The sequence below is a fragment of the Psittacula echo genome, assembly GCF_963264785.1.
Source record: "Psittacula echo genome assembly, chromosome: 7".
Lineage (NCBI taxonomy): Eukaryota > Metazoa > Chordata > Aves > Psittaciformes > Psittacidae > Psittacula > Psittacula echo.
In genome coordinates, this window is record NC_137740.1 from 1,819,151 (window position 1) to 1,829,955 (window position 10,805).

The 10,805-nt window shown below is 46.3% G+C and overlaps 1 protein-coding gene across 1 annotated transcript; it reads left to right on the top strand.

Annotated features, from left to right (window-relative positions):
- Window positions 1-4,504: 4,504 nt before the first annotated feature.
- RPE65 (retinoid isomerohydrolase RPE65) lies at window positions 4,505-10,670 on the top strand (the record flags this gene model as incomplete). Its single annotated transcript, XM_080623229.1, has 13 exons — window positions 4,505-4,584; window positions 4,959-5,105; window positions 5,674-5,781; window positions 5,867-6,008; window positions 6,662-6,809; window positions 7,356-7,437; window positions 7,531-7,663; window positions 7,783-7,922; window positions 8,551-8,680; window positions 9,166-9,280; window positions 9,376-9,470; window positions 9,574-9,685; window positions 10,519-10,670. The coding sequence occupies exons 3-13, from the start codon at window positions 5,705-5,707 to the stop codon at window positions 10,668-10,670; spliced, it is 1,326 nt and encodes a 441-aa protein (XP_080479355.1). The 5' UTR covers window positions 4,505-4,584; window positions 4,959-5,105; window positions 5,674-5,704.
- Window positions 10,671-10,805: the final 135 nt, after the last annotated feature.

The window sequence follows — 10,805 nt, forward strand, 5'->3', positions numbered from 1 at the left end:
TCACCATAAATAAATGATTATCTGACTCCTAAAGTACTTCTGTTCATCTCATCTGTAAAATCCACATAAGCTTTTGTGTATTTATTTATATTAGAAGTCTTAGGTATAGTTCTGACAATTTCATGGAAAATTTATTTTAGGTCTATTGATATTCTTCCCGAAACAACAGAAGTGATGGATGATATGTGATGTGACAAGGAATAGACTTAGAATACACTAAATTGCCCTATTTTGTTTCCACAATTGAGGGTTTGCTTATTAATTTTGGTGGGGCCACAGCTTCCCCATGAGAGTATAAATCTACTTCAGTAATTCAGAGAGAATAAATGAAAGTGTTTTCATAAAGAAGATCCTGGATTAATGTTTAGACAGAGATGCTTTAGGTAAAAAGAATAGGCGGTCTTGAGCGGAGAATGTTGTTGTAATACAGCAAAAAAATGGATGAACCTTTAAAGATTCATTGAAATGTTGTTTATATTAAAAGGATTTTCGTTTTGGAAAGGCAATTTGGAGCTTGGGTTCTGTCGTGAGAGCTGTGGCTGTCACTGCTTTTAGCCTGGGAACACAACTGTTTTGTTCAGGAATGATTTTAAGTGATCTGTATGATAAGTGTTTTATAGAACATGTCCTGAGAGTAGGAGCACTACCAGATCTGCCTGCCACTCTGGACACACTCTCCCACCACCTTGTCATCTTGGTCTGAGGAAAATGTGGCAAAAGGGGGTCAGAAGCAGTGCTGGTAAGGGTTATAAATGGGGGAAATCAGTTGGTAAGTGCAGCTGAACTGACTGAATTAATTTGATAATAAGTCAGCTAAATGGCCTTGGAGAAAATATTCCACAATGTAAAATGGAGTTCTCTTGTTAATATCCAGAGGCTTTAATATATCCTATGCTATGCCAAAGTAGGGAACAACGTACTACTGCTTTGTGTAAGTGGTGGTTGTGCTCAACTTTGTTGGACAGATGTGTGTGATTTGGGGCTTTGAACATTCACTGTGCATGTACTGCTATCCTTGAGCTTCTCAGATGGGTCTAATCACTTGTCAAGCCATAGCCTGAGCTGTGACCTCTCCCTAGACTGATATTCAGGTGCACTCCTTGCTGTGTAATACTGCCATGCTGCTTTTCAGTTAAAGGTTTCTTTAAGATCATACCATGATAATCAATAATGTGTCATAGACTGAAGCAGTGTCTGAATTGGGGTTTGTTGTGAGGAATTTGTGTCCATGCTACATTTCAGTTGTAATATTGCTTCTAGATAAGTCTAAACTATCTGCTTAATTTGGCTCTAGTTGCAGAAAAACGGAAGGAATGCACTAGGAGCAGTGGACAGCAGAAGAAGGTATGTTTGAATTCCAACTTTGGTTTTACTTTAGGATTTGGGGTTTCTTTTTATTAAGTAGTTCTGTGCTTTATAGAATCAGGTATTTTAGAGGCACGCGTGCTTTCTGTGAGCCATTTGGTTGTCTGTTACCTTTTTGGTTATCCTGCACAGTTCTGAGCTATGCAGTTTTGGCATGCTTTGTCTTACCCATTCCTAGGGCAAGAAACTCGACTGTGGTTGTGCCTGTACATGCAAACTTTCACAGTAACTTAATCTTACCAGTCATGAACTGGTAGAGAGAATTAAAATTAAAGCAAATCTCAATTACTCATTTCTTTACCTGGTTTGGGTTTGTTTGGAGGTTTTAGCATCTCTTGGGGCAGGGATGTGATGGGAGGTCTTGGCTGAGGATTGTCACTTTATATGGGACATCTTGGCACGTAACTGCTGCAGTCTGAAACCATGCTTCAGTTCTTTTGGGTTCTCCTCTCCTTGGAAAAATGAGGCAAAACCAACTTTCCATTCTGATACTTAACTGTATGCTTACAATTATGTATGTACCAAACAAGTCTGCAGTTGGCTTTGCAGGGGTAGAGGGTTACTGCAGAAATTCCCTTTCTGCCAGCTGAGCTGTGTCTAGCACAATACCTACTTTGCAATATATGATTTTGCTCCTTCCCTTAAGAAGAGGAAGGCTTTGTAAGTGAGAAACCAAGATTAGCTCAGATTTAGTCTGTATTAGCAATGCTTTGATGTCCTGTAGATAACTTTACCCTCACGTAGTAGATGGCAGATGCTCCTTCTTTAACTCATGTAGTCAGCTCCTCTTAAAAACCCACTACCTGCCTAAGCTTCCTTCTAGTTATTCTCAACCTGTCAAGTGTTGTGTAAATGCTTTATTTATGTGCTCCAGTTAAGCAACTTATTAGGCAAGAAGCTCACATTTCTTAGGATTTAGTTTTCAAAGGGCTGCCCTCATTATTCAGAGTCCTTGATCCATGTTATTTAATGTTCCCTTCTGAGGCTTTGGCAGAGCCTAACAAAAATGTGAATAAATAGATAAATTGACTGGCTGTTGGATAATTAAAACTTTCCAAATGAGTGACAGATACAAATTTAATCTAAACCTTTCTTTGAGCTGTCATTTATATATTTTGAGTGAAATATTTTACTGGAAGCCTTTTGAAGGGTTAATGGGAGGCCTCAGTCAAAGAGCTCCTGAAGGTTCAACTTGGGATCTTGTTTTGCAGTTAGAAGCCTTAAATGAACCTTCAGTCTAAAAGGAAACACTTTATCTTGTAAAAAGCAAACAAAAACAACACAGAAAGCAGCCAGCCTTTCAGCTGATGGTTGTTGTAACAGATTGAACACATTGAACACAGGGGCTGTTTAATGTCCAGTCTTCTCCTTTCACCACAGGTTTGGTTACTGCAGCCCAGCTTCTGTTTGTGCTGAAGGTATGTTGTATTATGAAATGTCTTCATGCTGCATCATGGGCTACCCAGGAAAGCGGTAATCATTCTAATCCTGTTAATCTTTAAAATCACTCTGTAGAGCACTGTTGCTTTCATACGTGTCTGCTCTTACTAGAGGTGGTTTCTTAAGGTGATATTTGTGTCATTTCCAACAGTGGCTGCTGCGCTGCGTGTAAAACAAACAGCGATAGGGTTTGATGTCCTTCTGAGTGTGTAGGGCTGTTAACACCCTGTGTGAAAGCACCACTTTATGTGCACCAAGTCTTAAGAAATCTGCCTTATGCAGCAACTCGAGTTGCTGGTAATGCTACTGTACTGAAACTCTGAATAGAACAAGTAAGGAAGAGGGGAAATGATGCTGTGCAGCAGCAGTAAGAGCAGCACTGAGGGGGATGATGACTCCAGCACACTCCTTTTCCCTTCTCTGTATTGAGCTCCTTTTTCTTTGTAATCACTTCTGCTTGGGAAGAATTTCAGTCTCAGTGAAACATTCAAAGCCCTTTCTTGTGCCAATGGCAAGACAAAACCCCTCAAAGCCCAGGAGGATTTTGGTGGTGAAAGCCGGCTCTGTTCCCGGGCTTTCTCATTGGCAGGGGTGCTTCTGGGCACAGGGCTGCCCTCAGCAGCACTCAGAGTCCCATAAATACCCGGCGCACGGCTCTCATTGTGAGCTTGGCTGCTGGAGGCTCAGGCCCTTCATCAGGAAGGAAATGTACAGCCAGTGAGTATTCCTGTGGGCTTCTTTCTGGGAGCAGGTCACTGATTGCCACCATGGCTTGCTCCATCCCTGCCGGTGTTCAAGGCCAGGTTGGACAGAGCCTTGGGTGCCATGGTTTAGTGGGAAGTGTCCGTGCCTGTGGCAGGGGGGTTGGAACTGAATGATCTTAAGGTCCTTTCCAACCCTAACTATTCTATGATTCTGTGGCTCATTGGCTTGGGGGTGCCTTGAGGCTGCGGGTCAGCACAGCCCAGGGAAGAGAAGAAGAAGGGGAGTTCTTTGTGGGTGTCTGTGCTATGACAGCCTGTGATGAGGCTTAATTCTGGTCTGGGGGAGCAGGCTCAGCAACAGGTACTGGAGAACAGTCTGTATTTTGGAGTACATCAGCCCATGTCTGGTGTGTCTCCACGGGTTTTGCAGCAGATAAAATTGGAACCTAATGAATAATTCTCAGCTGCTCACTCAACTACAATTCACTTAAAAAGAAAGGCAAAAAGAGGAAAACAAATGCTTTTCCAAGAACTGGGACATTCAAGTTGGATTTTGCTTCTAAGAGCTCATCTCAGTCTCCCCTCTGGCAGATTAAAGCCATTCCCCCTTGTCCTGTCCCTGCATCCCTTTTCCAAACCCCCTCTCCAGGTTTCTTGTAGCCTCTTTAGGCATTGGAGCTGCTCTGAGGTCTCCCTTGAGCTTTCTTCTCCAGGCTGACCAATATATCCTGATACTCTGAGTTTGTCCGCTGGGTGAAGGTGTTTGCCTGCCCTTCTCCTCCATGTGCTCAGGATGGTTCTCAAGTGGCTGCAGAGTGATAGTCCCTGAGCCTTTCACCCCCTGGAGGCTGATGCTTCTCCCTTCTGATCTCTCAAGTTATTTACACATCACAGATCGCTCCATCCAGGAACAAAACCCACCCCCTTGGAGGGGGTTTCCAAAGCTATCCCAAAGCCAGGCTAACCCCAGCTCTCCTGGCCCTTTCAGAGTCGAGCATCCCGCTGGAGGCTACAAGAAGCTCTTTGAGACGGCGGAGGAGCTGTCCTCTCCAGTGACTGCCCATGTCACAGGTTGGTGACAGGAGAGAGGGTGGTCTCCTCTTGCCCAGGTTTTGTCCTCGGGAGCTCATGGCCCAGCTGAGCTTGGAGCCTTTACAAGGGCTGGGGCACAGGGCTGGACATAAAGGACCCAATAGGCCTAGTGTGTTTTAGGGTAGAGGAAGGACAGTTGGATGGGGGAATCTTCAGACATTTCAGTAGCGAATGTCTTGGCCTACAGTAGGTGTGTAGTTGAAGAAAACAGGATAGTTGAAAGAGTTCATGCATGTTGAAGAAACAAGTGTAATAGACATTAAAATGAGGTTTGTTCTTTTTGTTGACACAATGAAAATGTCTTGGTCTCATCCACCATGGGCTGTGCACATACCACACTGCATCTTTCACAGGCAGGGTACCCACCTGGCTGCGAGGAAGCCTCCTGAGATGTGGTCCTGGCTTGTTTGAGGTGGGCGCAGAGCCCTTCTATCACCTCTTCGATGGCCAGGCGCTCCTCCACAAGTTTGACTTCAAGGAGGGGCACGTCACCTATCACCGGAGGTATGTGGCTGTTCCCAGGCCAGATAAATCAATAACGAAGCATTTGCTCGACTGTAGGTGCTGGGCACAGGCTCTGCTGCCTGGGAGGTGCTGGTTATGTTAAATCCATGCTGTTATTGGAAGAGCTCTAATGGTGAGATCGCTAAAACCAGCTGAAAATAACCAGAACTTTCTCACAGCTGGCAGAAATGCAGCTTTTTGAGCAGATTGCAAAACATCTGGAAGGAGAGGGCTGGATGCAGCTGCAGTCAGTGACAGAATGAAATTGCTGTCTGGAAACTAGAAGCCAGTTTTGGTTAAAGCTGCAGAACTACCAGCTTTGAGGTGCTTGGTGCAGAATATTTAGGCAAAACACTGTGTTTCCCATCAGCTTCAGTTCTCCCTTCCTTCCATTCCTTCCCGGTGCCATGCGGGGATGGTTGTTGGACCCCACGTGCTGCAAAGGCACTGTGAGGCAGCAGCTTTCAGAGGTCTCATGAAGCTCATGACCACAATGTTTGTATTTCAATTGCACAGCCCATTGCAGTTCCAGCTCTACCTGTAACGTGCCCTGTCTTCACCCTCCCAGGTTTGTCAGGACCGATGCTTATGTGAGAGCGATGACGGAGAAAAGGATCGTGATAACGGAGTTTGGCACTTATGCATACCCAGACCCGTGCAAGAACATCTTTTCCAGGTACCTCAGGGTCATGGAGATGTTGCAGCAGTGTCCTGTGGTGCTTCCAGAAACCTCTGAGTGCCTCTCTGTTTTCTGTGCTCAGGTTTTTCTCATACTTCAAAGGTGTGGAGGTCACTGATAATGCTCTGGTTAATGTCTACCCCATCGGTGAAGATTACTATGCCTGTACTGAGACCAACTTCATAACCAGAATTAACCCAGAAACGTTAGAGACAGTTAAGCAGGTGGGTCTTTGGACTGTGCTTCTGAATAAGAGGAGTGAAACTAAGATGAAAATGTTTAATAACAGCCTCTTACAACACAGCAAGAGTTAGGGTTTGGCAGGGAGATGATGTAGAAATGAAGCCAGCTCTGAGGATTAATGAGAGCAGAGTTGGAAGGAGTTCTTAAATGAACTCACTGCTGCTGATCTGAGTAATACCTAATGAGGAGGTGATGGGATTCTGTAGTCCAGAGCCTCATGCTTGGGTTGGGGTTTGCAAACTGGAGTGAGGTTGTAGCCTGGCCAAAGGTGACTGTTGATGGGAGGGCTCCTGCCAGAGCTTCACTGCTGCCTTCAGTTACACCAGACCCAAGCTATGTTTGCCCTGTAAAACTCCCATCAAAGGTAGAATCTATGCTTTGATGGTTTTTCTTTTGCTGTGTTGCCGATGTCCAGCCTGTGGAGCCCTTCTTTTTGGACCTCAGCATCCCAAACCTCTCTTTGTAACAGTGTGAATTGCTTGGCTTTGTTGCCATTCTTTCCACAATATGAATGGTGATCTCGGGTAAAAGAAGAGCTTCCCATATCTGAAACAAGGACACATTGACCTTATGGAGCTGGCAACTTTCCCTCTCCTGCCAGGAAAGCTCCTGACTGTTCCATCTTGTTCCTCAGGTGGATCTCTGTAAATACGTGTCCGTCAATGGGGCAACAGCTCATCCCCACATCGAGAATGATGGGACCGTTTACAACATTGGGAATTGCTTTGGAAAAAACTTTGCTCTTGCCTATAACATTATACGGATCCCTCCTCTTCAGGCAGGTGCGTCCACCCCACCTCTGTGTGAATGGAAACAATCTTGTCCTAGCTATCACTTTTTTATCCTTCAAATTAGCTTTGTCATCAAGTTACTTGTTTTAATCTTGTTTAGATTTTTATTTGCCTTTTGAAGTAACAGGAATGTTATTTTTAACACACCTCAGTAGTTTCTAAATCATTGAATCATGGAACCCTTGAATAGTTTGTGTTGGAAGGGACCTTAAAGCTCCTCCAGCTCCAACCCCTGCCACGGGCAGGGACCCCTTCCACTGGAGCAGCTTGCTCCAAGCCCCTGTGTCCAACCTGGCCTTGAACACTGCCAGGGATGGGGCAGCCACAGCTTCTCTGGGCACCCTGGGCCAGCGCCTCAGCACCCTCACAGGGAAGAGCTTCTGCCTAAGAGCTCATCTCAGTCTCCCCTCGGGCAGGTTAAAGCCATTCCTCCTTGTCCTATCACTACCTGCTCCTCCCATGAACTTCCTTACTGGTTAAACACTATAAATACAAAGTAAGTGAATCCCCCGTAACCCTTTGTCTATCCTGTTCCAGACAAGGAAGACCCAATAAACAAGTCAGAGGTGGTGGTGCAGTTCCCTTGCAGTGACAGGTTCAAGCCCTCCTATGTTCACAGGTAACATGTCCCAGGGTCAGCACAAACTCCTACGTGGTTTTGTCCAAATGAACTCCAGTGAACTTAATGTGCTCCCTGTGCATTTCCAAACAGCTTTGGGCTGACAGAAAACTACATAGTGTTTGTGGAAACACCAGTGAAAATCAACCTCTTCAAGTTCCTCTCCTCATGGAGTCTTTGGGGAACCAACTACATGGACTGCTTCGAGTCCAACGAGACCATGGGGGTAAGCAGCACGTTGTACCAAACTGGCTGTCCTGTGCAGCCAGCTCTGGACTGGGAGGTCCATTGTATTGGTTTCACCAATCTGTTCTGAGCAAACCCAAGCTGCTGCTCATTCTTCAGGTCTGGCTTCATGTAGCAGAGAAAAAGAAAGGCAGGCTCCTGAACATCAAATACCGCACCTCGGCCTTCAACCTCTTCCATCACATCAACACCTATGAAGATAATGGATTTCTGATCGTTGACCTCTGCACCTGGAAGGGGTGAGTCCTGGTGGTGCTGAGGGTCCCTGTGGCATCACCCCCACCCCTGCATGAGCGGGAGGGGGCCAGCAAAGCCCCAGCATTGACACCAGTCCCTGCACGGGTACATCTATCTCCATTGGAATCACCTCTGGAACTTGCATTGACTCTCTGCATAGAACCATAGAATCCTGGAATGGTTTGGGTTGGAAGGGACCTGAAAGCTCATCCAAAGTTTACCATTGTAGCACCCTATGGGTTTAGAAATCTGCAAGGACACTGTCCTGGAAAGCTGGATAAGCTGCAGTGCCCTGATCTCACAGTCTTGTGAAGGTTTGGGCACAGGCACTAGGTGTGGATCTTGCTGGAAAGGTTTTGATGGAAAACTGCGTGCTAACAGAGCAGGTCTCTGCTAACAGAGGTTCAAGATTCTCTTGGCTGCTGAAGAGAAAAAGCACCTTCAGCTTGCTGAAGAACATGGATCCTTCACTGGGGATGGGAACATGAAGGGGGGAGATTCAGGAAACAGCCCTAAGGCTGTTCCAAAAACCAGATGGCAAATGAATGTTAGGAAGAAAACAACTGCACTTGACACCCCAACACTTCCAAATCCCATCTCGGATCTGTCTGTGATGCTGTTTGTCTGCAGGTTTGAGTTTGTCTACAACTACCTCTACTTGGCCAACTTACGGGCAAACTGGGATGAAGTGAAGCGCCAGGCGGAGAAAGCCCCACAGCCCGAGGCACGCAGATACGTCCTGCCCCTCACCATCGACAAGGTACCGGGGTCTGCACTGTTCCCTGCAGGGCTGATGGCTGAGCATCGCTGGTGCTATGCATGGCCCTATTAATCCAAATTGAACCTTTTAATGGCAAGGGGGAAGCTTGAAGTGTGGGTGTTCAGAGAACCTTTCTGTTTTCTTTAGCTGCTTCATATTATTCTATTTCCCATATGTTACTGTTCAAAGCTGAGACTCTGGAGCAGCAGTTAATCCTGGTGGATTAACTAGTGGAAGGTGTCCCTGCCCAGGGCATGGGGTTGGAACTGGAGGAGCTTCAAGGTCCCTTCCAACCTGAATCACTCTAGGATTCTATGGAATGGAAGAAGCAGACACTCCCAAGCACATTGCCATTCTGCAGCTTGATAAGGCTCTGCTGCACACTGCTGCCTTCGCCCTTCAATGCAGTTTGCAGCACATCTATGCAAATGAAGTAAGAAATTGATTTCTCCATTATTTCTCCTGGGTGTTTTCCTTTCTCCCAGGCCAACACGGGTAAGAACCTGGTCACCCTGCCCTACACCACAGCTACAGCCACCTTGCGCAGCGATGAGACCATCTGGCTGGAGCCAGAAGTCATTTTCTCAGGGCCACGCCACGGTACGACAATGACCCTGAAGCAACAACACCGGTACCTCCTGCACCCCACATCCCACTGATCCTCATGCATAAATGTGTATTCTTTTTTATTGCAGCCTTTGAATTTCCACAGATCAATTACAAGAAGTACTGTGGGAAACCTTACACATATGCGTATGGGCTGGGCCTGAACCACTTTGTCCCAGACAAGGTAAATATCAATGACTGGGTGAGGCACGTCCTTTCAATGAGCTTTCAGTTTAAAGACATGCAAGTGTATTTCTGAGATGTGGTTTGGGTTTTCCCTCCTTTAGCTTTGCAAGCTGAACGTTAAAACCAAGGAGACGTGGGTGTGGCAGGAACCAGATTCGTACCCATCAGAGCCCATCTTCGTTTCCCACCCGGATGCGCTGGAGGAAGATGATGGTAAGACTGATGTTTTGGTCAGTGGCAGTGTGATTTGGAAATCCAGTTATTCCCTCAATTCCTCATCTCCAAACAGGATTATGGGATTAGTCTTGACTCCACTGAATTTAAAAGCAAACTCTCACTGGTTGATAAAGAACCAGATTTTGTATTATCTGTTCCCAGTTCAAGAAAGTGCCTGTGCAGGGCATTAAGTCCCACTAAAACCAAAAGGTTTTAAGCTTGTTCTTAACAGTTTTCTTTAACTGAAGCAGACAACGTGCATTTTGGGAATATCTTTAAGTCTCTCTTACTTCCTTGGACTTAATCTCCTGCAGAAGCACTCCCTGAAAGCTGAAGCAACCCCAGGCTCCATGCTTGCATTTCTCTCATCTTCCCCAGTTTGATGCTTTCACAGATGATAGGGTAGGGTTGTTCCCGTGTTCTGAATGGCTGATCCAGACAGCACAAAAATAACCAACCTCAGGGCTAAGCTGTCCCATCCATTCCACACAGGGACATCAGGAGCCAAAATGGGAGTGTTCTCATGCTAAGCTTCAACAGAATTATGAAGTAATTTATAATTGAATTCATAATGTGGAAAAATACTAATCCCAGCCTGGTTTGTGTTGGAAGGGCCCTTAAAGCTCATCCAGCTCCAACCCCTGCCACGGGCAGGGACACCTTCCACTGGAGCAGCTTGCTCCAAGCCCCTGTGTCCAACCTGGCCTTGAACACTGCCAGGGATGGGGCAGCCACAGCTTCTCTGGGCACCCTGTGCCAGCGCCTCAGCACCCTCACAGTGAGGAGATGCACCAAGCACACCAGGACAGCATCCTGTTTTTCTTACTTAGGGGTGGTGCTGAGCATTGTGATCAGCCCGGGCGTGGGGCCCAAGCCTGCCTACCTCCTGATCCTGAGCGCCAAGGACATGAGCGAGGTGGCCAGGGCTGAGGTGGAGGTGAACATTCCCGTGACTTTCCATGGAATGTTCAAGAGAGTCTGACTGCTGCCTGCAACACGTCACGTTTGGCTTCTTCCAGCTCTGGAAAGGTGCCCCCTCTCTTTTTAAGTCCTCTGGTAACATTATGTAGAAGAGTCTCTGTGCTCTGCTCTGTGCTTTGAGGAAAAGGTAATTTTT